This window comes from Loxodonta africana, chromosome 4 (genome assembly GCF_030014295.1).
Source record: "Loxodonta africana isolate mLoxAfr1 chromosome 4, mLoxAfr1.hap2, whole genome shotgun sequence".
Lineage (NCBI taxonomy): Eukaryota > Metazoa > Chordata > Mammalia > Proboscidea > Elephantidae > Loxodonta > Loxodonta africana.
The window spans coordinates 128,137,942-128,165,494 of record NC_087345.1 but is presented as its reverse complement, the minus strand read 5'-3'; the positions used below and the strand labels follow the sequence as shown (position 1 = coordinate 128,165,494).

General features: G+C 35.2%; 1 protein-coding gene and 2 long non-coding RNA genes across 4 annotated transcripts; 1 reads left to right on the top strand and 2 right to left on the bottom strand.

Annotated features, from left to right (window-relative positions):
- Positions 1-105: 105 nt before the first annotated feature.
- On the top strand, positions 106-12,555 carry LOC111752036 (C-type lectin domain family 7 member A-like). Of its 2 annotated transcripts, none has more exons than XM_064284566.1 (5): positions 106-648; positions 6,998-7,111; positions 7,924-8,075; positions 10,503-10,609; positions 11,260-12,555. In XM_064284566.1, exons 1-5 carry the CDS (start codon positions 645-647, stop codon positions 11,303-11,305), a joined length of 423 nt encoding a protein of 140 aa, XP_064140636.1. In that variant the 5' UTR covers positions 106-644; the 3' UTR covers positions 11,306-12,555. The 2 variants fall into 2 exon arrangements, with proteins under 2 accessions (XP_064140636.1, XP_023410091.2); XM_023554323.2 differs by having other exon boundaries at positions 11,167-12,555.
- A 2,530-nt stretch (positions 12,556-15,085) lies between these two features.
- On the bottom strand, positions 15,086-22,849 carry LOC111748039 (uncharacterized). Its single transcript, XR_010321897.1, has 4 exons — positions 21,969-22,849; positions 21,224-21,375; positions 17,509-17,619; positions 15,086-15,198 (listed from the first exon to the last, which is right to left on the bottom strand). It is a non-coding gene; the product is annotated as an uncharacterized LOC111748039 (long non-coding RNA).
- Positions 22,850-22,917: 68 nt separating this feature from the next.
- LOC111748042 (uncharacterized) lies at positions 22,918-26,907 on the bottom strand. The gene is made up of 3 exons (XR_002783971.2): positions 25,815-26,907; positions 25,452-25,535; positions 22,918-23,100 (listed from the first exon to the last, which is right to left on the bottom strand). It is a non-coding gene; the product is annotated as an uncharacterized LOC111748042 (long non-coding RNA).
- Between the last annotated feature and the right edge of the window lie 646 nt (positions 26,908-27,553).

Below are 27,553 nucleotides of genomic sequence, written 5' to 3'. Positions count from 1 at the left end.
TCATGAAATTCCAAGGAACAACCAACGTTTGATATGTTTGTGTTTACAATTCATTCTGTGCAATAGCTGTGCCCAGTCTGATGTTGAAGCAGTAGTGAGGTTCCAATGAGGAAATTATGAGTGTTTATATGTGTATGCAAGTATATGATGTTTATAAAATAATAAGTATCTCTTGATTGTGGATCAATACAAGTGATTTATGCAAATATATTTTAGAAGGATCTTTATATTTTCAAAAGCAAGTCCATGTCTTATATATACCACTTAATATTCATAATTTATTGAGATGGATCTGAAGAGTATTTTGGTAAGGTTAAAATAAACCATTTCCCTGAAAGATACATGGTAAGAAAATAGGAGGTCGAATCCAGGCATCTAACTCTCAGGTCACTCTTCTCACAAATAGATCAATCATCTTTTCCATTTATCATTTTAAGTTTGAAGATCCTCTAGAGTTGGAGTCCTGAGTTTATGGAAAAGTGTCCCTCTAAGCCCTGATATTTAATTTAGCCTTTTCCCTGCTAACCTCACCAATATCTTCTCTCTGGGCAGGATCCTCAGTTCCATTTTCCTGGTATCTAACTGTAGTGATCCTTGGAAGCTTCTGTTTCCTTCTCCTTTTAACAAATGGAATCTTGGGATTCATGGGTAAGTTAAACTAGATCTGTGGGCTTAACCACATCTCCTCTGTAACGAATTACACCTTGATTTACTAATTCCCCTCTTCTAATAGTTTCATAGCTATGATCCCCAGTTCTACTCAGACCACCCTTCCACCGTAACCACTAGTAGAATCACTTAGCCATTTATAAAGTCCCCCATACACTCCTGATAGTCCTTTAATTATGAAACCTCAATAATATTCAGGCTTTTACCAGAAAATGCTATATTTGAGATTTTGTTGATCATAAATCATGCTGCGTGTACACTAATTTTTCCATATGACACCTTCTTTCAATAAACTGTCAAATTCTATTGGTTCTACCTCCATCTGCATGTCAAAAAAATTTTTTTAGATTTTTTATTCTCATAAATACCTAATATAAACCGATAAAACTTTTCTCCTGGGCTATTGCAATTGCCTCCTAATTTATTTTAAAGTCAACAGAATCTTCAAATCTGATTGAATCTTTATTTAAATAAAATTTATTTAACTGCCAAATAAATTTCTCCAACTAGATCTCTGACCATGTCATTCAAATGCCCAGAAAGCATTAATGGTCTTTCATTCTCTACTGAATTATATTCAAACTCTTCTAACTATAGTTAAGTTCATGAATCATAATCTTGTCTCAATGCATAATTTTAACTTTTATTCCATATGTCTAAACTGGCTTTGGATAATTACAGATCTTTTACTCTTCTTAACATGTTTTCATAAGTTTTTCTGTCCCAACATATTTGTTTATGCTTTTTCTTTATGTTTATGCTTTTTCTTTGACTGAACAGCCATCTTCTTGCATATTTCCCTCTCTGTGGAAACCACACACTTCCCTCAAGACCTGTCTTAAAGGACATTGATGACTTTTATGAATCCTCCGTGATGTCTTTTCTAATTCTCTAACCAGATGTTATTACTCTCTTTCTAAATCCTATTTCATAACCTTTTGTTTTTTTCAATGTGCAATATTTTCCTCTACATCAGAGTTTTTTGACATCAGCATTATTGACATTTTGGCTGGCTAATTCTTTGTTGTGGGGGTTGTACAGTGTGCTATAGTATGTTTAGCAACATCCCTGACCTCTACCCACTACACAATGGTGCCTACATTCAAAATGCCTCCCGGCATTGCCAGTGTTCCCTGGAGGGCATAATTGCACACATTTGAATACAATTACTCTAGAACATTTTCCTTTCATGCCAGACATTGAAGAGGATGCAAAGATAGATTAATAATAAATCCTGCATACAAGTTACAGGCATTTGAGTGCATCTAGTTCTCTGTGTATTTTTAAGGAAAAAAAAAACACCATCCTGGTAATGACATAGCTGAGCCTGGGTCCCAAGCTGCTTGGTTTGAAGACCAAGCACACATACCCAGAAATATGTATAACACACACATATATATGAGCTTTATTAAGATATAGTTCACTTACCATAGAATTCATCTGTGTAAAATATAAAATTCAATTGTTTCTAGTATATTCACAGAGTCGTACAACAATTACCACAATTTTAGAACATTTTCATCACCTCAAAGGAAACTCTATACCCATTATCAATCACTCCCCATTTTTACCTTTCTCCAACCGCTGGCAACTACTAATCTACTTTGTATCTGCATGTACTTGCTTATTCTGAAAATTTCATATAAATGGACTCATATTATATACAGCATTTTAAACTTGGCTTCTTTCACTTACCATAATCTTTTCAAGTTTCATCCCTGTTGGAGCATGAAACGGTACTTCATCCCTTTTTGTGGCTGAATGATATTCCATTGTACAAATATACCACATTTTGTTTATCCATTTATCAGTCGATGGTTATTTTCACTGATCCCACTTTTTAGCTTTGAATTATGCTACTCTGAATATTATGTACAGGTCTTTGTGTGGACATATGTTTTCATTTCTCTTTCATTTCTCTTGGGTATGTCTAAGAAGATGGTTGGGTCATATGATAACTCTATGTTTAACTTTATGAGGAACTTCCAACAGTTCCAAAATAACTGCACAGTTTTACAATCCCCCAGCAATGGATGAGGGGACCAGTTTTTCCATATTCTTGGCAACATATGATATTGTCTGTCTTTTTTGGTATAGCCACCCTAGTGTGTATAATTAAATGTTTCAGTTAGCATTTTCCTAATAACTAAAGATGTTGAATGTTTTTGCATGTGTTTAGTGTTCATTTGTATGTCTTCTCTAGAGAAATGTTTATTCAGATTCTTTGCTCATTTTTAATTGAGTTGTGTGTCTTTTTATTGTCAAGTTGTAAGAGTTCTTTACATAGTCTAGACTTTTTTTTTCTAGACTAATTGTTTTTAATTGTGCTTTAGGTGAAAGTGTACAGCTCAAGTTAATTTCTCATTCAAAAATTTATACACATATTGCTTTGTGACGTTGGTTGCAATCCCCACAATGTGGCAGCACATTCCCCCTTTCCACACTGGGTTCCCTGGGCCCATTTGTCCAGTTGCTGTCCCTTCCTGCCTTCTCATCTTGCTTTTGGACAGAAGTTGCCCATTGGGTTTCATATATTTGATTGAACTAAGAAACACATTCCTCACATGTGTTATTTTTTAATCTTTGTCTAAAAAGTGGGCTTTGGGAATGGTTTCAGTTCTGAATTAGCAAAGTGCCCATGGGCAATAACTTTGGGGGTTTATCCAGTCTCTGACCAGTCTGATCTTTTTTCATAAGTGTGAGTTCTGTTCTACGTTTTTCACCCACTCTCTCCGGGATTCTCTGTTGTTATTCCTATCAGAATAGCCATTGGTGGTAGCCAGGCACCATTTAGTTCTGGTTTCAGTCTGGTGGAGTTGTGGTTCATGTGGTCCTTAGTCCTTTGAGCTAATATTTTCCACGTCTCTTTGGTTTTCTTCATTCTCCCTTGCTCCAGATGCAATGGGACCAATGGATGTACTTTAGATGGCTGCTCACAAGTCTTTAAGACCCCAGATGCTACTCACCAAAGTGGGATCTCGAATTATTTTTTTTATGAACTGTGTTATGCCATTTGACCTAGATAACCCTTATTAGATATATGATTTGCAAATATTTTCTCTATGTTTTGAGCTGTCTTTTCACTTTTGATAATATCCTTCGAAGCACAAAATTTTCTAATTTTGATGAAGTCCAATTTATTTATTTTTTATTTGCTTGCTTGTGCCTTTAGTGTCATATCTATGAAATCACTGTCTACTCTAAGATCACAAAGATTTGCACCTGTTTTTCTTCTAAGAGTTTTACAGTTTTAGGTCATACATTTGGGTCTTTGATCCATTTTGAGTTAATTTTTGTATATAGTTTGAGGTTGGCAAACTATCTTTGCATTTATTTAGATTTTTTTTCAACAACGTTTTGTAGTTTTTTAGTGAATATGTTTTTCATTTCATTTGTTCAATTTATTTCTGATTACATTATCCTTCTGATGCTAGTATAAATGGAATTGTTTTCTTAATTTAATTTTAGATTGTTCATTGCTAGTATATAGAAATACAATTAACTTTTGTATATTGATCCATTACCCTGCAACCTTGTAGAACTTGTTTATTAGTTTTAATAGTTTTTCAGTGGATTCCTTAAGATTTTCTATAAACAATGTAATGTCATTCACAAATAAAGTTTTACATCTTATTTTCTAATACAGATGTGTTTTTACAATAGTCTTCCAGAATTGCTCTAATTAGAACCTAGAGTTCGTTGTTGAATAGATATGTTAACAGGAGCATTCACTTCTTTTTTCTGATATTCAGGGGAAAACATTCAGCCTATCACCATTCAGTATGATGTTAAGAACCAAAACAAAACCCATTTCTGTTGAGTTGATTCTAACTCATAGTGACCTCATAGGATAGAGTAAAACAGCCCCATAGGGTTTCCAAGGAGCAGCTAGTGGATTCAAACTGCCAACCTTTTGGTTAACAGCAGTAGCTCTTAACCGCTGTGCCACCAGGGCACCAGTAGGATGTTAGCTGTGGAGTTTTTCTAGAAGTCCTTTATCAGAATAAGAAAGTTCTCTTCTTTTCCTAGTTCGTTGAGTGTTTTTTATCATAGAGTGTTTTTGTCAAATGCTTTTTCTGTGCGTTTTGAGATGATCGTTTGGTTCTTATCACTTATTCTGTCAATATGGTATTGACAGAATAAATATGGTATTGAAAGGAAATTATTGATTTATTGATTAATAATTAATATTAATTATTAATAATGTATTAATTGCATAATTGACTTTCAGATGTTAAACTCACCTTGCATTTTTGGTATAAATTAAGCCTGATCATGCTGTTTAATCATTTTTATGTATTGCTATATTCAATTTGAGGAAACCCTGGTGGTGTAACGGTTAAGTGCTATGGCTGCTAACCAAAGGGTCGGCAGTTCAAATCCACCAGGTGCTCCTTGGAAACTCTATGGGGCAGTTCTACTCTGTCCTATAGGGTCGCTATGAGTCGGAATCAACTCGACGGCACTGGGTTTTATATTCAATTTGAAAGGCCCATTTGATGTTCCACATTTCTCTAAGACTCTCTTCATTTTTCTTCATTGTTTTTCCCTCTGTTCTTCATTTTTTATGCTCTCTATTGATCTATCTGCCCGCTTGCTTATTCTTTCTTCTGTAGTTGAAATCTACTATTAGAACCCCTCTAGTGAATTTTTTACTTCAGTTATTGTCTTTTACAATTCAAGAATTCCTATTTGCTCCTTTTTTATATTATATCATTACTAATATTCTCTGTTTAATGAGACAGAGAATATCAATTGTTATTAATTCTTCATTCTTTAAGCATACTTGCCTTTAGTTCTTTGACAATATTTGTAAGAAATCTTTGTTAAATTTAATCTAGTCACTTTCCTGGACAGTTTCTGTTGCCTGCTTTAGTTCCTATTTATGGGTTATAATTTCCTATTTTTTTGCGTGTCTCATAACTTTTTTGTTGAAAACTTGACATTTTGGAAAATATAACCAATTTGGATACTGATCTAATCCCCCCTTGGGTTTTTTTGTTTGTTTGTTTTATTTTCTGTAGTTTTTGTTTGTTTGCTTTGCTGTTGTTATTTGCCAAATTTTTCTTTTCCTTTACAGTATTATTTCCCTAAAATCTCATATACACAACCTATCTTCTGAATGTACTAAATGACATTGGACTAACCTAATGTACCATGTTCTACTTCACTACTTTGGAAAACTGGTTCAAGCCATGTGTTGTTGTTGTTATTAGGTGCTGTCGAGTCAGTTCCTGTTCATAGCGTCCCTATGTACCACAGAACGAAACACTGCCTGGCCCTGTGCCATCCTCACAATTCTTATTATACTTGAGCCTATTGTTGTAGCCACTGTGTCAATACATCTCCTTGAGGGTCTTCCTCTTTCTTGTTAACCCTCTACTTTACCAAGCATGATGTCCTTCTCCAGGGACTGGTCCCTGCTGATAACTTTTCCAAAGCCTGTGAAATGTAGTCTTGCCATCCTTGCTTCTAAGGAACATTCTGGTTGCACTTCTACCAAGACAGATTCATTCTTTTGGCAGTCCATGGTACATTTAATATTCTTCACAAACACCACAATTCAAAGTCGTCAGTTCTTCTTCAGGCTTTCTCATTCATTGTCCAGCTTTCACATGCATAGGAGGCAGTTGAAAACACCAAAGCTTGGGTCAGGCACACCTTAGTCTTCAAGGTGACATCTTTGCTTTCCAACACTTTAGAGGTCTTTTCCAGCAGATTTGCCCAATGCAATGAGTCTTTTGATTTCTTGACTGCCGCTTCCATGGATGTTGATTGTGGATGCAAGTAAAATGAAATCCTTGACAACTTCAGTCTTTTCTCTCTTTGTCATCATGTTGCTTATTGGTCCAGTTGTGAGGGTTTTTGTCTTAATCTATCCTCCTCACTTTCCTACCTCTTTTCCATCCATAAGCCAAAAGCAAAATTAAAATCATTGCTAATATGTGGAGCCTTTCTGAACTGTCACCTGATTCCAGATCCTACATTTAGTCATTCATCCCAGCTATGTTCCGAGAGTTGTCTTTGTCTGTCACTCATCTATAATACTATACTTGCATACTTTCCTCATTCCAGTCAGTTCCTTGAGGACAGAAGCTTTGTAGTTTTCTTTATTCTATCATTATAGCCTAATAAGAGACCTTGTTATTAACTGATTCATGTATTTTCCATAAATAAGATGTAGGTGTGGAAAACATGTGAAGAGATGTCTAAAAAGCACAGCAGTAAACATAGTCTTTCATCCTGAATATTAACTTACATATTAAAACTGTGCCATTTTATCAGTCCCACATTATGCTTGTACTTGAGCTAAAAATGTCAAATAAAGTTTTCCAGGGTCATCAAGCAGACCAACCACAGAAGCCTCCATTGGACAACATAACACAAGAAGACAAATACGAATCTAAAAATATGAGTTTCCCAGAGAAATCATGCAACACAGGTATGTACATATGGCTTAAAAGCTGAGACCAAGGAGTTTTGTCTGTTGCCATTTACCACAAAATATACTGTTCAAATTTTCTTATAGATTCAACTAATTTTGTAATGCAACTCTTATTCTGATTTAGTTAAAACAGATTCATAAAATAAAAAATTCAGAGGTTAGATCTTTCTGTGTGCATAATATTATATTGAAGCCAATAAAGCCATTTCCACTGAGTCGATCCTGACTCATAGCAACCTTATAGGACAGAGTAGAACTTCCCTATAGGGTTTCCAAGGAGTGGCTGGTGGATTCGAACTGCAGACCTTTTGATTAGCAGCCAAATGCTTAACTACTGCACCACTAGGGCTCCATTTAGATCACAAAAATAGTACTTTTTCTACAAAAAGAAAAATCCAAGACTCCTTGATCAAACTCTCTAAGGCTTGTTAACTCCTTTAATATGTGTATGTTGTTCTGATATTAAACTGAGATCTGCTCTGTACCTATAAATTTTATGCAATCTAGAGAATACAGAGAAAATGACTCCCATTTTGAAATCCTCCCAGTAGGTGATGTGGGGGAAATTATCAATCTTATTATAAATTATTCCCCAATGTTTAATAATAGCATGCACAGAATTGGAGGGATAGAAGTAAATATGGCTCTCTTTCCAGGTTCTCTCCAGAGAACAGAAATGAAACCCAGAAGTCCCATAAAATAAAATGCTTTTAGGAAGACTGGAGAAGGGTTCCTGAGTCTCTCAGGCAAAAAGTATTTCTCTCTGAACAGGCACTGAATGGTCTCTCATAATCTCTTTTGTTTTCAAGGAAATAAAACCAGCACATGTAAATCTAAATGGTTGTGTTGTGAAGAGAGTTGTTATCATTTTTCACATGAATTGATGAAATTTGAAGAGAGTAAGAAATTGTGCAAGAGAATGAACTCCAAACTTCTTAAGATAGAAGATAAAGAAGAACTGGTGATGTATAGTTTCTGTTTTCCATCATATACTTTAAGTGTCTGTCCATTTGTTGTTGGCTAATTCTTAATGTCTAATAACATTAGAGAGCTTAGCATAATTGGTAGATGTAAATTGACTCAGACCCAGGCAGTGCTTATATTCAAGTCAGAAATACAAACATATATAAAAACCACAATTAGAATTTTCACAGCATAGCTAAGTAAAGTCAAACATCAAATAATAGAAAAAATTGTATTTTCAAATACACTTTATCAAGGAAAATTATATATCCCAGCCAGAGAATTTCATAGAAATTTAGCTTCAGTCTCTGAGAAAAACCATTATACCTCTAATAAAATAAGAAAAGATACAACATAGCCACTGAACTAAAAGAATCACTCTAGATGGACTTAATATAAAAAAAAAAAAGATTAATTAATTCTAACTCATCCTAGTTTTTAACTCATATTAGGTTCTAATAAAACCCAGATTAAATATTTCATAATCCTTACGTCTTTGGAACACAGAAGTGATTTACCCTTGTCCCAGCATTAGAATTAATATACTCTAATATTTTTTTATTATTATTTAACATTCCAGGTTAAGTGTAATTTTTTTTATATCCTTTCAAAAATAAATTTGTAGACACTAAGAACTAGTCAGTTCCCTGTACTAATGCAATTATTCATGTACTTGACTTTCAGCAATTCAAAAATAGTTCGAAAGAAAGATGAACTAGAAAAAACACCAAGAAAACAAAGCAAAATTTGCAGCCAGAGAGAAGGCATTTATAGAGAGTGAATTGATCTCCTTTTTACTTCATGAGTAGATTGCGATTGTTGTTGATGAGATAAAGAAAAATATGCTAGATTTTTTACACAACAAGGTAGAGAGCTTATGCAGAAATAAAATATATGTTGCAAAGTGTCCAGGAAAAGGAGTGAATGAGGTATCTGTCTCTCCAATTTAAATTAATGATCTAATTTTAATGAGAAAGTCCCTTATAATCTACTTAGGTAAGCAATATAAGATTTATATGAATGTTGACAGTCAGGAAGACACTGTACGTACTTGTAACCATACCTTCCAGAATTATTATAGAAACATTACAAAAGAAATGAAAGTGTGTTTACCCATGTAGCATTTGACTTTAAATGGAGTGTCTTTATCTTAGTTTGTTTACCTTCACTCTTTTGATGGACTTACAGAATTTCAGAAGAACATTGTAAATGTTTTCTTATCCAGTAATTCTTCTATTGATTTATCCACTTATAATGCATACTTTGAGATAGGGGATGTTAACCTGGGATCCATGTATATACAGAGACAGCCTAAAAAACTTCAAAGTCTAGAAGTTTTAAACGTTTCTAGAGGATACCTTAACTGAGAAATATTGCCATCTGTGAAATCTGAAATTGAATGCCCATATTTTATGTCTAGATTCAGATGTGTGTTTTTTCTGGGTAAAGGCCTAGGCTTTCCTCATCTTTTCAAAGGGATAAGGACACACATACACACAAAAACCCTAACCCATTGCCGTCGAGTCAATTCAGACTCATAGCAACCCTACAGGACAGAGTAGACCTGCCCCATAGAGTTTCCAAGGAGCGCCTGGTGGATTTGAACTGCTGACCTTTTGGTTACCAGCATAGCACTTAACCACTACGCCACCAGGGTTTAAGAAAATAAAAACTACAGTTGAAAATAAAATTGGAATGGGAAAAAATAGAATTTGTAGTCAGAAAACTTCAATTTAGTTCCATTTTCAGTCATTCATTCCTCACTTGGAAAAGGTGGGGAGTAGGTAACAAAAACTAAATTTTCAAAAAAAAAAAAAAAAAGAAAACTAAATTTTCTTCACTGTATATTTGGAGAGATCAAGTGAGGTAATACATATGCCTGGGCTTTGTAAAACTTAAGAGCTAGATGAATATCAGTTACTTCCACTTTGTCAAGCACTTATCCAGCCAACTCTGTGAACACCTGATCTGAGGGGCAAAGGACTATTTCCTCAGCATTCTCATTTCTCGGGGAATAAATTCACTACATATGGAACAAAAACATAAAACAACGTTGGTAGAAACCTCACAGTTATCACACTCGTACATCAAACAAAGTACAAACTAGAATTTGCCTATAACACAATCTTTAAACCACAGTAATGTTTTGAAAAGAAATTCAGAGATTTCAGTCCTAAATCTAAATGAAAATAGGTAAAATAAGAAGTTATTATTTTAGGTCTAATTTGTGGCTAAACATTTAATAAAATACTAGTATTTGAGATTTCATTGCTTTGTTACTTGGCTATAACCAAGCTAAAGTTGATCTTTATACTGCTTGAAACCCTTGTTTTTCACAATAATAAAAATAATATTAATGAGGTTATTAATTTCATTTCAGGAACAGAAAAGGATGTTTACTCATGGAATGTGTTTCTTTCATTAGAACTTCATTCAAAGCCAAATATCTTACTTCTTTTGGATTGGATTGTCCCGTAAAGGAACCAACGCTGGCTGGAAATGGGAAGATAACTCAGAGCCCTCTCCTTATGTGTAAGCCTCTAGAATAGATACTAGCTAGTAAGTTCTGTGGCTCACTGGGTGACACTCAACTACTAACCGAAACATTGGAGGTTTTAACCTACCCAGGGGTGCCTTGAAAGAAAGGCCTGGTGATCTACTTCTGAAAGGTCATGGCCTTGAAAACCTTATGGAGCACAGCTCTACACTGCACACATGGAATTGTCATTTGTCAAAATTAATTTGAATGCAACTGGTTTGTTTGTGTTTTTGTTTTGTTTTAATTACTTTTATGATCACACATTCTGGTTTATAGTCTTAAAAGAGAAATGCATACACATATATGCATACATACATATGTATACAGTCATGTATACACATGCACATGTACACATACTCAGGTCAAAAGTTCCCAAGCTCAACTATGGAGATGAGTCCATTAAGAAGGGAGGGAGGCTTTTCAAGTCCAATTCCATGTCTCTATTTCTCGTATAATTTTTCCATAAGAAAGTTCAGGGCACAAAGCAATAATCTCAATATCATTATGTCTGCATAATGCGTATATATTTTACAGTGTTTATTTTCTTTAGTTTTACTTCAGGGGGTTGGAAAGAATCAAAGGATGGAAACTGTGGAATTATAACAGCAACAAAGATGTCTTCTTTTGACTGTTCAAAATCCAGGCCCTGTATTTGTGAGAAGAAAATTGCTTGCCTTTCTACCCGATAATGAAAACAACAGCAACAACAACAAAAAACCCCCATTATGTTTTCTTATGATAACCCAGACACTTGGAAGTTCAAGAGCCTCTATCTGTCATCTCAGAAGATCTTTCCTTTGCATTTTTTTTTTTTTGGCTTTACCAATATTCTAGCCTCTGATGGAGATAAGGCTGAAATAAGAGATGCATCAGACCTACCACTTCCACCCCCTCTTGCATCTAGACTGCTTAACGATAACAGTTTTAAACACAGATCAGTGGAGTAAGAGTACTATTGCTTCTGATGAAGATCAGGAAGCAGAGTTCTGTACACCCTGTTTCTGCAACTCACGTATTGAGAAGGTAACCCTGTAAACAGTAGTCACTATCCTGCACATTTTAACTGGGAATGAATACCAGTAGTAATCAAAGTCATTATCCTGTATCAATTGTATATGTATTGTTATATGACTCGTTACCTTTTCGGAGAAAGGCAGTACGATAGACTGGAAAGAGAATAGCAACTCGAATCAGGTCTGAGTTTGAGACTTGCTACCACACCTAATAGCTATGTGCTCACTTCCTAATACAAACTGCCAAAATGTTTTCCAGAGTGACTGTACTATTTTGCATTCCCACCAGCAATGAATGAGAATTCCATTTGTTTGCATCCTTCTAACATTTAACAATGCCACTTTTTAAAACCACTTTCATAATAAAGATGTAGTGGAATTTAACTATGGTTTTAATTTGTATTTTCCTAATGAATGAATGATGCTGAATATCTTCTCATGGGTTTTTTTTTTCCTTGTTTTGTCATCCATACATCTCTACGCTGAATTATTTATTCAAATCATTTGTCCATTTTTATGGACTGAATTGTGTCCCCCCAAAATACCTGTCAATTTGGCTAGGTCCTGATTCCCAGTATTGTGTGATTGCCTACCATTTTGTCATCTGATGTGATTTCCCTGTGTGTTGTAAATCCTATCACTATGATGTAATAAGATAGATTATATTGATGAGATCTACAAGATTAGATAGTGTCTTAAGCCAATCTCTTTTGAGATATAAAAGAGAGACGTGAGCAGAAAGACGTGGGGACCTCAAACCACCAAGAAAGCAGTGCCGGGAGCAGAGCACATCCTTTGGACATGAGGTTCCTGCGCTGAGATGCTCCCAGACCAAGAGAAGACTGACAAGAACCTTCCTCCAGAGCCAACAGAGAATGCCTTACCCTCGAGCCGACACTCTGTATTTGGACTTGTAGCCTACTAGACTGTGAGAGAATAAATTTCTCTTTCTTAAAGCCATTCACTCATGGTATTTCTGTTATAGTAGCACTAGATGACTAAGACACTCATGTTTATTGGGTTGCTTGTTTTCATGAGAGTTCTTTATATATTCCAAATACTAGTACTTTATCAAAAGTGTGTTGTACATATGTTATTACAGTTTTTTATTCTCTTGTGTCTTTAAAGAGCAGGAACTTTTAATTTGATGAAGTGCAGGTAATCAATTTTTCTTTGATGATTTGTGCTTTTTTTATCCTAAGAAATCTTTACCTAAGCTAAGGTTGAAATTTTTTCTCTTATGCTTTCTTCTAGATGTTTTGAGTTTAAATGAAATTCTATACGATTATTGTGGCTTTATAGTTAGTCTTGAAGAAAGAAATGTGAGTTCTCAAACTTTGTCCTTTTTCAAAATTGTTTGGTAATTCAAGTTCTTTTTGTCTTGAAAACAATATAGATATAGATATTGATACCAATATAAACATAGTTACAGATATAACCAAACCAAACCCATTCAGGATCAATCACACCAGCCAATATGGAAGCTCCCTTCTTTGCCTGTTGATCCAGAGGCATAAGGAGCCCAGAGTGCCAAGGTGGCATTCTTAGCTTCCAGTTCAGTGTAATCAGTGATGTGTCTCCAGGTGGAAGCATTCCTCCCTTTGGAACTAACAACAACTATGTATAACAATTCCAATATCGGGTCATCTCTGAGTCTGTTCTATAGCCTGTTTGTTTTTGGTTTTTCCTTGATAATGCATTGATTTTTCTTGTTTTGGCCATCTCTTTTTTTTTTTTAATTTAATTCTGGACATATTCTTTAGAACCAGAGGCAGAAGTAAACAGTATTTAAACCTCATAATGGGCAAATATATTCTTATGCAGGTAGTGTGGGTTATTGAATCGATAGGAGTTAAGTTGGTTCTGAGTTTTGTTTTCACTATGCTTTTTTTTTTTTCCACACCACAGAATTTAAATTCCTGTCAATATGGCTTGGAATTATGTATGGGGGGGGCTGATATACCAGATGGTAATATTTGTGCCCCACCCCCATCTTTTACTGTCCCTAAATGCCTGCATCACACAGCCAGTCACTCTACACTCTTGACTTTCCCCAGAAGTTGCTTGTTACTCAGTGGTAGAAGACACAGATGGTTCCCTATTTCCCTTGTCCAGCATCTGTCTTATGTGTACCTCAGTTGCATGATCTTGATGGCGGTGGGATTTTGCAACCTTCTTGCCCACTTTCTTCTGTTGACAGTCAAACTCTTCCTTGTATTTGTGGGATGCCTTGCACAAGCTGGAGCATGTGGTGTAAGAGTTCGTTGGTCTCTCTGAGCCTTGGTGGAAACCTGGACAACTTTCAGGGTTGATTCTTTGGTCTTCACCCAGCACTCAAAGGGACCCATTAAGATCAAAACAAAAGCATGTCTGCCTACAGAAAGTTAAACACCTATTCCCAGGCATTTCTTGTGTCAGTGTTGATTGGTTGATGCCAGTGTGTTACTAATTGTAAGTAGTTGGTAGATCCCATTATGCACAGGTCAGTTATCCAATGGTCAGTTTGTCTATCCCTACTTCAAAAGGAAACTGTCTAAATTACTATTGCTTTTATAATGTGTAGCATTGTATTAATCACACCAAACCCTCTCTTATTATTCTTATGCTTCAAAGTACCTTGGCTGTTCTTGGCATTTTGCCATAAAAATTTTATAATTAACCGATCAAATATATGGGTTATATGTGTTATTCACTGCAGCACTATTATATTGTCACAAACTTCCATAAAAAAAAGGTAAATAACCATTGAAATAAAACTGGTTAAGCAGATTTTGGTATACCCATTTAGTATGATACTTGCAAAAGAGTGAGGTGGCTCCTTACATACTGTTATGGAACAATCCACAAGACATATCTTTAAATAAAAAATAAAGAAGCAAGACTATCGTTTACAGTTATGTAACATTTGATTTGACAAATAGCATGTATATGCTTGTACTTTCCTAGAATATCTCTGGAATAATAACCAAGAAACTAGTTACATGTTTGCCTCTGAGAAGAGGCGTAAATGACTAGAGGACTAAGTGACTAGAGGACAAGAGCGGAAAGGAGAAATGTTTCCATAGTTTACCATTTTGTACCTTTTCTATTTTGAGGTATATGAATATATTACTTACTCATTCAAGTAAGTTTAATAAATAACTAATAAAACATAAATACAGAATCCTTCACCCAAAAGAATGAATTTGTTTCAGGTAAACATTAGTTTTCTGATCACTGGTTCTTGACATTCCAAAAAAAAAAAATGTACTCATTGCCGGTATTTGTGCAATTTTACTATATACAAAGCTCCTTGTTTTACCTTTGCCTAGGAGTATTTTGAGAGATAATAATTCTTCATAAACCACGCAGAGTCAACTGATTTGAGTTACTACCCTAACTTTACTAATAACTATTAAAGAATGAAAACATTAGAATTTTGAATTTAGTAATTATTTTTATTAGCAAGGCAAGTAAGCTTCCTTTCACAAATGTAATAAAAAGCTTTAGTACAAACATCATTCATAATAGTTGTTGGCTTGAGGTATCCACAATTTGTATCAGGCTTATCAGGCATCTGCTGGAAATCCCTGCATAAGAGAATGTATTCATTTTAGAGAGCTACTTCTTAGGCAAAATGTCAATATTATAATATTAATGTAAATATGTATAATTATTTCCATGCATAACCAACCTTGTGTCAGATGTATAGCTACTAAATCACAAGGTATAATTGTTTGTACAACTAATGGGTTAATGGGTAGTATTAGTGATGGAGAATAGCAGATAAGGAAGAGGTAAGCAGAGTGTGTAAAGGGGGTCGGGGGATGTATACATGGATTAGATGTACCTTTGGGAAATTATTCTTCTGAAACATCTAAAACTTCTTCAAAGTGACTAAATGTAGTAAAATGATTCTGTGACACATTATAACTAGATATAAAAATAACTCCAGTTTACTGTTACAATGATTAATGTGCAAAGGGTCCCCTTGAGACTCCAATGCTAGCCTCACTTCCAGCATAGAAGGTGCTTGCTTGCATTTCAAACATGTAAGTGTCCCCTTTTCCCACTGAACCTAATGCCTTGAACAGCGAAGTATTACAATGTTGTGAAATTGAATGATAATAGGAAACATGGATTTTAAATGATAAGACGACTAAAATATACAACAGAAAAGTGTACTTAATCTTATTTTCCCTCCAAATATTCATGAATCTAATTTATCCTAAGTAATAATTTCAAGTAAAAAAATATTTGGGATAAGTGCACAAACCTTTTAATTCTACTTATTATTGCAGTAGCACTCCTGTTTAAGCTTTCTCATTATTCTCAACTGGCCTTTCATGGTTTTCCTCTCATCTCTTTCACCACTCTTTCTCAGGAATATTTGCTGGTTATCCTCCTCTTCCCAGTGTCTTAAACATTTGAGTGTTTAAGGGCTCAGCCCTCGAATTTCTTTCAAGATCACATCTAGCCTCATCGTATTAACACCATCTATACACGATTTTGTACACCATTGTTGTTGTTAGCTGACGTCCAGTCGGCCTCCTATTCATGACAACGCCATGTGTTACAGAGTAGAAATGCTATATAGGGCTTTCCTAACTATAATACTTAGAAGAACAAATTGCCAGGCCTTTTCTTCAGCTGGTTGGGTTCAAAGCGCCAGCCTTCAGGTTAGCAGCCAAATGCAAAACACTTGTTCCACCAAGCTCCTTATCTTTACACTGATGTGTGCTAAATTTGTGTTCTGCGCACAGACCTCTCACCAAAACTTTAGAATTGCACACCAAAATGCCTATGTGACATTTCCATAGATATCTAAATGTCTAATAGATTTCTCAAATTATGCCTAAAACTGAATTCCTGATATTCCCCAAGAGAGTCGAGGTACCAGAGTTGATGACAACACCACTCTTACAGTTGCTGCACCAAAAAATCTTGGAATCATCCCTGATTCTCTTTCTCTCATACATCTTCGAAGTACGTCTGAAATCTGTACCTCTACTAGTCTTAAGCCACAATCATCTCTCACCTGGATAACTCCAGGAGAGTCTTAACTAAACTCCCAGCATCCCAATTTATTGCCCCCACCCCACAACACACACAATCTAGCATCAACAGAGTAGTCAGGGTAACTCTTGGGGAATCCTATTCTTGTCACTCCTCTGCTAAAAACCCTCCAATAACTTCTCATGACACTCATGAAAAAATTAAAGTCCTTATAATGACCTCACCCTTGTATGTGATCTCACCCTTGTTGTCTCTCTGACCTCCAACTTCTCGCCTCATTCTCGCTCTGAAACTGCATCACGAACCTTCCTTCTATTTCCCCAAGCGTGTCAAATGCACTTCCACCTCTGGGGCTTTACAGTTGTTCTCTTACCAGGCTGCTATTCCACCCGGCAGCCTATAGGGCCTTCTCAGTTACCTCCTTCAAGTCATTGAATAAATGTCACTGTCTCAAGGAGAGAAAACCCTGGTGGTGTAGTGGTTAAGAGCTGTGGCTGCTAATCAAATGTTGGCAGTTCAAATCCACCAGGTGCTCCTTGGAAACCCTATGGGGCAGTTCTACTCTGTCCAATGGCGTTGACTATGAGTCGGAATTGACTTGATGGCAGTGGGTTTGGTTTTTCGGTTTGATCTCAAGGAGGCATTCCCTGAACACCCTATTAAAATTGTGAAACCTCTGCTTCTCAGCACCATACACACCCAGCTACTCCCAGCTTCAGCCGGAAGTAAGGGATTACATTTGTACGGTTCATGAACTTCTAATATACTATATAACTTGCTTGATTTATTTGGTTTGTCATCACTCCTCTATTCTTTTCCCTATAATTCATGAATCAGTTACTGACAAAGAAATGAAGGCAGAAAACTACGAAAAGAAAACTTACAGGTTTTTGGAAAGTTCTGCGTTATCATTCAGCCATTTCCAGGTGTGACTAGCTCCTTTTTTTCTGTAATCCAACCCCGTGATTGTAATTGATCTGTGGTTGAATAAATTTCTGTGGGAAGATTAGAGTCACTAATATTACTCATAGAGGCAATGAACACATTTTGCCTACAGAGGACTCTCATGAAATATTGATCAGATTTATCTCCAAATATCTCTATGATAAATACAGAAGGAAGAAACAGCTCCATTGTGCAGAGAAGAAATGGCAGTGCTAAGATCTCAAGAATTGAATCACTCTCAAATGGATGAAAATTATCAAGAAAGGGGAGTGATGAACTTTTTTTTATAAAAGATGCAAAAATTTCCAAGTGTAATAATAATAAAAGATGGACAGATATGACTACACTGAATTTGGAATTCCTCTTCACCAAAGGACACCTGAAAGAACATGAAAGGTAAGCTTCCAATCTGGAGATGATACCTACAAAAATTTAGTATAAAGAACAAATACAGCATTCTTAAAAATCGATGAGACAACAAAAAATCACCAAAACAAAAAATGGACAAAAAACAAGAATATTTCACATATAAAACATGTGTGGCCAATAAACATGTTCAAGCATATTTAAAGATGCTCAGGCTAACTAGAGATGAGAGAAATGCAAAACAAAGTGACAATGAAATGTCATTTTACAGCTAGTCAATTGACAGAAATTTAAAAGAATGATAATACCAAGTGTGGGGTGGTAGGAACCAAAGGAATAAACTGGTTCTAAAATCATATTGGTAAATAATCTGTACTTGTCATGTAAAGTTGAATTTTTTACATATCCCATTACCCAAAGGTTCCATGCCTAGGGTGATTATAATGAAGAGAAGAGAGGACACGTAAAAAAGTCTTTCATAGAAAACACATCTAAGGATGTTTAATGAATAACTATTCATACCAACAAAAAACTGGGAACAATCTAAATTCCCATTATGTAGGGAATGGATAAATAAGCTATAGTCACACTATGAATATTGTACAGCAGTGAAAATGAAAAGAATTGTAACTGCAGGCTTTAAGTGAGGTTGTGCCATTTATTCATTATGTAAACACAGCCCAATATATTAACTTCCTTGAACATGTTTCTTATTTGTAAAATGCGAATCATATTGTTTTGAAGATTTTGTGCACTGAAATAATGCATGCGACATGTCTGAGACATTGTAAACATAAATGTATTGTTAATTAATTGTAATCATTATTCTAATTGGTGTAATTTATTTACCGTAAATATTTTCTTTTGTACTTAAATACGAAGCAATAAATCAATTTTCTTTCTGAAAAGGAATGTATTTTCTCTCCTCTCTGCCTCTCTCTCCATCTCTCTGTCTCACACATGCACCATTCAAAATATATTCACTGTAATTAACTTGTACAATTGCAAATAAAAAAAATTGTAAAATGCTGTAATAATTTATCTTTTAATACCTAAGGAAATGTATAGTTATTATAGAGACTTGTCAAAATATATTTTGTTATTTCTAAGTCTACGTAGAACCCTAGAATTAAATGTCCATTAATACATTTATTCAGAAAACCCTATGGGGCAATTCTACTCTGTCCTAAAGGGTGGCTATAGGTTGGAATCAAGTAAGGGGCACACAATAACAACAGGAGTACACATAAATGTGTAAAAGTTAACCTCTGTTTTCAAATATCAATGGATTTAACTCACTGTCTGACCTACAATCTTTGGCTTCATAAGCAGGAAAAGAAGATAATCCTAAACCACTAGGGTAAGACCAATGCTGTTTTAGAGCAAAGTCTCTCATAGGGAATTATATTATATATTTGTATTTAAGTTTTTAAATACTGATACCAAGGCTGTTATCAAAGGAAGGAATCACGTAGGAAGTCTAGCTTTTGCTCTAATCACAAGTAAAAGTCCCAAGAAATTTCAAAGGATCTAGAATAGCTCATGGAAATACAAGTTTCATTGAAACACTGAAGAAAATTTGAAAGCAGAAATAAGACTCGAAAGGACAGAATTGAAAATCCCAAGGAAAACTATGGAGTATAAATAAGTAAATTTCCTAAGAGTAGACCAAAACTACATTCATTTAGGAATTGATTGATTCAGTGATTGATTGATAACCAGTTGCCATGGAGATGACTCCAAAACATGGGGACCCTCTGCGTGTCAGAGTAGAACTGTGCTCTGTAGGGTTTTCGATAGCTGAGTTTTCGGAAGTATATTGACAAACTGTCATGGATAGAATTGTATCCCCCTAAAAATGTGTGTCAAGTTGGCTGGGCCATGATTTCCAGTATTGTGTGATTGTTCACCATTTTGTCATCCGATGTGATTTTCCTGTATATTGTAAATCCTACCTCTAAGATGTTAATGAGGCAGGATTAGAGGTAGTTATGTTAATGTCTGCAAGATTAGGTTGCATCTTAAATCAAACTCTTTTGAGATATAAAAAGAGAGAAGTGAGTAGAGAGACAGGGGGACCTCATACCACCAAGAAAGCAGTACCAGGCGAAGAGCCTATTCTTTGGAACTGGGGTCCCTACACTCAGAAGCTCCTAGACTAGAGGAAGATTGATGACAAGGACCTTCTTCCAGAGCTGGCAGAGACAGAAAGCCTTCACTTGGAACAGGCACCCTGAATTAGGACTTCTAGCCTACTAGACCGTAAGAGAGTAAACTTCTGTTTGTTGAAGCCATCCATTTGTGGTATGTCTGTTATAGCGGCACAAGATAACTAAGACACAAGTCTTTCTTCCAAGGCACACCTGGATGGACTCCAACCTCCAAAGTTTCAGTTAGCATCCTAGCACATTAAGTGATTCCACCAAGCAGGGATTACTGATTGATAACTGAGGTTTAAATTGATTAGGGTTGTATCATGATTTTTTTATTTCTTTGACTTCATATTCTACGGTTTTTTATACACTTCTAGTAAAGAATGATTTATATTGTTATTTAAAAAAAATGATTTTATAAATAAGCAAATATGAGGACTTCTAACCATCCTTTCGTAAACACTGACAGAAATAACACTGTTAGGACTAAACATTATAAATGGAATTCAGTACCTAAATGGAATCACTGGAAAGAATCTGTTAGATTTATTTCATATTCCTAAGTTTTGTAAGTGATGGCAAATGGGATAGATCAGGAAAAGTGAAGCTTCCTCTCTCGTTATAGGTTATGAGTAAAACAAAATTTCATTTGTGAAGAATCATTCCAGCTATATTCATTCTCCTTATTTCTCATCCCATTTTTCTATGACCATGACAGTGAGAGATTTGTTTTCCCCTAAAATGTGGTCTCTCCCAAATATTTATGGTGGAAGAATAGGGCCCAGTTCACTGAGAAGCCATTTCTTTTAGATTGCTCATATCCTCGAAGGAAGTTTTTATTTTGTCCTAAAGGAAAGACTAAACAGTGAATAGTTTCATACTAAAATCCAAAGATATAATAAAAAGATTTAAAAAATCATTTCAGGACACCCACAGCAAAGCAATTTGTCTTGGTTTAAAAAACAGAACGGTCATCCCAGCCCTCTTTAACGCCTATATTCCCATCTCTGTAGATAAATCTGTATCATTACGTAGAAGTGCTTCTAACAAATGAGTCAAATAAGACTGAAGGAAAGCCTAAGCAATTATCCTAATTCAGGCCATAAAGCACCCACTCAAGATTAAATGAACATACCTGCTCATCTTTGTCATCAATCTTAACGAGACTAGAATCCAGATCTTGGCATGACTTCTTATTGTTGTTCCAAGTTTTCTCTTCTTTTGAAAAATAGTAACAGTTTTCTCCATAACAGGACCATTTTTCTTGACATTGGCCACAGGCTATTTCTGAAAAACAGAAGACACGACCACTCCTGCAACCCCAAGACCATGAAGATACATGTATTCTATTGCTTGCCTCAAACTTACTTACCAGAGAATAAGTGATGTTTCTATATCCCGAATAACTAGAGGTTGGGAATAGGTCTTTTGCCAGTTCTGTAGGTAAGAACACTTCTGAATCAGAGACTGCCTCTGACAGATAAAACTAGTATTAAGGTTGCACTGAGAAATCTTGGCTTCTCAACTCTAAACCAAGTGTAGCGATATGGAACAATGACACACTATTGATTTCAAGAACTCCAAACTTTGGGGAAAACTCATTTCCAAACAAACAAAAAAAAACATTTAAATATTAGTACAGAAAATATAAGGATAACAAATGACAACACAATAAGGGTGTAATACTTGTCTTTTGTGAAAGCCATGTGTTCAATTAAATACAATCTTAAAAATGGATATGAAGAAGAAAGGTAAACAAAACTCAACATCTTCCCAAAGTTCAAAGCAAAGTTTTAAAATTACGTATTGAAATGGGACAGAGGGGATAATACTATTAAAAAAGAAAAAGTCAGCTATTACCTTAAATATTTGGTACATACCTGTACTAGGTGGTACAATTGAGTGATCTTCAACTTCTTTTGTGCACGAGGTATTTTTTTCTTTCGAGTCTTCCATATTCTGTATTTTGCATTCAGAAGCCCTCTGAAAAACTTCATGTTATAAAATGAAGATCATGAATATTTTAATGAAGGTCCCTTATTATGATCATTTATTATAATTTTGCATATAAAAAGGAATTATGTTAATTAAATGGAGTATAATCAGAGAAAATGAGTATTTAATCTTTTTATAAATTATCTACTACATCTCAACCCTCCCTCTCAGAAAATGGCCTCTTCTTTACTTTGCATGGAAATACTAAACATTACACATAAATTCCCTTACATTCTTGCACCTCCTTCTACAAAAGCAAAGGTATTCAGACAACTTTTTCACAAGAAAAGTTCTCTCCCCACTGAACAAGGCTGAAAGTCCCTATACTACTAATGGAAACTCCCATTATCCCATGAATAAGGGTGTGATGGGGAAGGGGTCCCAATTTCCTCCTATTCCACCCTTATTAATCATGGTCTCCAACAAGTTCATTTCTCTCCTGTATCATTAAATTTTTCCCCTAATATTCCTATTATCTTGCATATGGTAATCTAAAATCAAATTTTTCCCAAATTCCTGTCCTTTCCTTTTTTTTTTTAACCCTTTATAATAAAGTTGTTTCTTTATGACCTTTACACCTTGGGTGACCAGTATAGGATGACTCATAATCCTTCTCTCATGAGACATTTTCAACACTGCTCCAAGAATAGGACGCTATTGCTCGTTTATTCATTTAGTCGATTTGTTAGTTACTCAAAACTGAAAATAGGACATTAACCAATGCATTTATTTTATTCATATATTTCACTCCATCCCATTTCCCTGCCTATCCTAAACATGTGAAAAAAAAAAAAAAAAAAAAACACTGAGAAGGCAGGCTGCCCCCTGCAAGACCACTGCCACGTTGGGGAGCAGTGTGAGACCAGGGTGAGTAAAAGTGCTGCAAAATTTTCCTCCCATTTTTAAGTTGCCTTTTTCTTGATTCAGTATTTGCTTGGTTGCTGTAGATCTTTGACTATTTTCCAGAGTTCTGACAAAGTTGATTCTCACAGTTTTTCCTTGATTTTTTCAGTGTTTCTGTGAAAGGACAGGACCAAACATGTAACTATAAAACAAAATCCATTGTAATCATTCCCTTGCTTTATTTTATATACACTTGCTTTATTTTAAATATAGTTTTATGACAATTTATGTTTTTCTTAAAAGTGTATTTTTTAGTTTTTAACTTTATTAAAAAGGTATCATGGTGTACAAAAATTTTTGCTACTTTTTTTCAGTTCATATTATCTTGCTAGGATTTATTCACAATGTCACATACCACTGTAGTTCACTTGTTTTGACAACCGTATAATATTCTGTTTTGTGAATACATCAATACATCATAGATGACTCATTTACTCTACCATTAATGGCCATTTGGGTAGTTTTGAGATTTTTACATTGTAAACTGCAGTGCTATGAACATTCCTGTAAATGTGCACTGTTATACATGTGCAACTATTTCTCCTGGATATATACCTAGATTAAGAATTGTTTAGTCATGTTTCACTTCAGAAGATAATATCAAACTCTTTTCCAGAGGGCTTGTACCAATTTATAATCCCATTAACAATGTATAAGAGATCATGTAAATTCATTTCCCTTCAAAACTTGGTATAATTTTTGTTTGGCAATAATTTAAAAAATAATTTTCTATATTCACTTCCTCTGCTCCCTAATCTTCCAGTAAGTTTTTAACCAATTGCATTCTGGCTTCGACCACACTCACCACTCCAGTGAATCGAGTCTAGCAAATATCTATAGTTACCTTACTTGCCAAATTCAATAAGCCTCTTTTTGGCCATTTGGCCATTATATTACTTGATCTTCCTGTACTGTTTGGAGCCATGGACTATCTTTAGCCTACTTTCCTTGATGTAATACTGTTCACTTGTTTTTAATTTCCTCCTATTTCATTGAGTGGACCATCATCTGGCTCTTCAGGATCAGGCTCTTCCTTTTCTTTCCAGTGTTTTCTAATACTTGTTATATTAACTGATGAATACAAAATTCAGATCTGTAGTTCAGTCGTATCTCTTGTTCCCCAGACATTTAATCCCACAAGGGATTACTACTAACAGTTCCCAGCCTATACCTACTACCAAGCTCTCAATTTGTAGACACAGACCAACCCAATCGTCTCTGATTATCTCTACTGAATATGCCACAAGAAGTTCAATCTTCACCATTATTAACACAAAGAATAAACAAACCAATTGGCTATTGCTCTTATTGTGTTTTCTATAACATATAATGGAATTTTCATTCACCAGTGAACACTGTTTGTAATTCACCTAACACATAAATCTGTTCTTTTTTATGATGTTCACTCTACCTGGATGAGTCTTCTCTACCCTCAGGCTCCTGACTAATTCCTGTTTGTCCTCCAGTTCATATTGATTATTATCTCCTACATATAGGGTCACTTTGAGCGGAACTGACTGATGACCACTAACAACAACAACACAGGGAAGCGTTTTTGACCTCAGTATGTTATATCCCATTCGTCTGATCTCTTCATGCCATTATCATAGCATTAATAGTATTTTATTTTTTTAAATGTTTCACTATTAAAAAAAAAATGAGCTCATTGAAGCTGTTTTTGTTTTGTTCTTTATTTCTGTATCTTTGGTGCTATAAATATTTCTTGACCCAAAATTGTTTGTTGAATGAATGAGCCAAAGAATTAATAGTCATAAAAAAAAAGATAGTGAAACAAGTGCACAAATTTTTAAACACTAATATAGGAGCTCTGGTGGCACAGTGGTTATGAGCTCAGCTGCTAACTGAAAGGTTGGCAGTTCAAATTCACCAGCTGCTTCTTGGAAACCCCATAGATCAGTTCTTCTCTGTCCTATAAGGTCGCTATGAATCAGAACCAACTAGACAGCAATGGGAAAATATAAGATTTATCAAAACTGTTGGATAACACTTTAGTCACATAGAAAAGATATTGGGTTTGCTCTCTTTATGACTTAAGCGGTATTGCAGTAAGATAATGAATGCAATGGTCAAATAAAAATTTCCCGAAATCTCTGGTCATGTGGCAAACTTCATTTTACCCAAAAAATATGAATATATCTGTAATCTACACTGTATTTATCAGTGAAAGTTTTATAAACTCACAGCTATGTACTATTTTGTGTGGCATAAAAATAACAGCAAGTAATAAAATATTTATTATGATAAATAGTAGCAATATTATTTTGAATAATAGCAAAATAATAAAAGCATTCTCATCATTTGTATCATCATCATGCCATCACAATCACTAATTTCTAGAGAACTTTGTAGTTTACAAAGATTCAGCAGCAGTTCAGCAATTGTAGTATCTCACTTTCCATTCCAGCTCATTGTGCCGGTAAGAACTATGTGTACCTGATACTCACACATGTATCCTAAACCTGTGATTGCCAGCAGGAGACGAAAACATATGATTCCCAGGAATACTGCAATAACATGCCATGGAAATCCTGAACAAAAAATCAACAGGCAGGTTATACAAGCAGCATAACAAAAGCCCCTCAGAATTAGAGCAGAAAGAAAATTTGTTCTGGAGTTTAAGATTGATATCACTACTTACTCTGATCATAAATATCATTGAATATCACATGTACATATACTCAACATTTAAAGAGCCAGGCATCTAATATCAAACATATATAAACACAATAGTAATGATTTCATGTGTATTTTTCTTACTTGATATTATATTTTCAGGGAGCAGGAAAATGAAGGAAAAAAAAATTTACCTCTCCTTTTTTGAGCTGGATATGCTTTGCCTTTTTGCTTCATTGAATAGGGTAAGTTCAGCTCCATGGATATCACTCTGTTCTCATTCATTTTTGAGGATAGAAGCAAAGAACACAGTAAGAATGCATTGTGATGTTTCATAAAGCATAACCAATTCAATTGAAAAGTGGGAACGCTCATCATGAAGTAAAGGGGAGATAAAAATGAGTGTAAGTAAAACAGTCTCAAAACAGTGAATTAAAATAGCCATTTCTCTGCATAATCAGAAAAAGTGATTATTTTTTTAAATATATCTTTGTGATACCTTAGAACAGAGGTCGTGCACTGTTCCTGGATGTTATTTTAATCTTGCAGAATGTTTTTAAAGAATTAAATTAGTAGCAAAAATTTAAATTGATATATTTCACACTCACACAAAAATCCAGATTTGTACATTCTCCTGAAAAATTGTGGCTGATCACTTAGTACTGGCCCGTAATACAACCATATTCTGACCCTGAATAAACTCTCCATCTTTCAGAAGGGCACACACACTCCAATTAGACAAACTCCCCAACTTGCCAAATTGATTTATACAAGATTCCATTTACTAATTTATCACTTAAAATTTATAGGCAGTGGAGTTCATGACATCTATCAGGAAAGGTGTGCATTAGGGTTCCATCCTTTCATCATACTTATTCAATGATGAGCAAATAATCTGAGAAGCTGGACTATATGAAGAAGAATGGGACATTAGGATTGGAGGAAGACTTATTAACAACCTGCACTATGCAGATGATACAACCTTGCTTGCTGAAAGTAAAGAGGACTTGAAGTACTGGTGAAGATCAAAGACCACAGCCTTCAGCATGGATTACACCTCAACATAAAGAAAACAAAAATCCTCATGACTGGACCAGTAAACAACATCATGAGAAATGGAGAAAAGATTGAAGTTGTCAAGGATTTCCTTTTCCTTGGATCCACGATCAACACCCACTGAAGCAGCAGTCAAGAAATCAAATGATGCACTGCATTGGGTAAATCTGCTCCAAAAAAAAAAAAACCTCTTTAAAGTGTTAAAAAGCAAAGATGTCACCTTCAAGACTAAGGTGCACCTAACCTAAGCCATAGCGTTTTCAATCGTCTTATATGCGTGCAGAACTGGAAAATGAATAAGGAAGGCTGAAGAAGAATTGGCGACTTTGAATTATGGTGTTGGCAAAGAAAATCGACTATACCATTGACTGTCAAAAGAACGAACAAATCTGTCTTGGAAGAAGTACAGCCAGAATGCTCCTTTGAAGCAAGAATGGTGAGACTTTGTCTTACATACTTTGGATGGGTTAGCAGGAGGGACCAGTTCATAGAGAAGGACATCATCACACTTGGTAAAGCTGAGGGTCAGCGAAAAAGAAAAGGAAAATCCTCAACTAGAGGGATCCGCACGGTGGCTGCAACAATAGGCTCAAGCATAGAAACGATCGTGAGAATGGCACAGCACCGAGCAGTGTTTCATTCTGTTGTACCTAGGGTCGCTATGAGTCGGAATCGGCTCCACAGCACCTAACAATGACAACAGCATCTTATAGTGTGAGAGAAGTACAGAAACCAGGGGATCAAGGAGAAGGGGCCTGAGGAAGTAACATTAACTGGGCTAAACACCATTAATAATTCTAACAGCAACCCTGCACTTACGATATTTCTTTTTCAGTCAGTGAAAAACAGCCTCAAAGAGTATAATATTCCCAAGGTC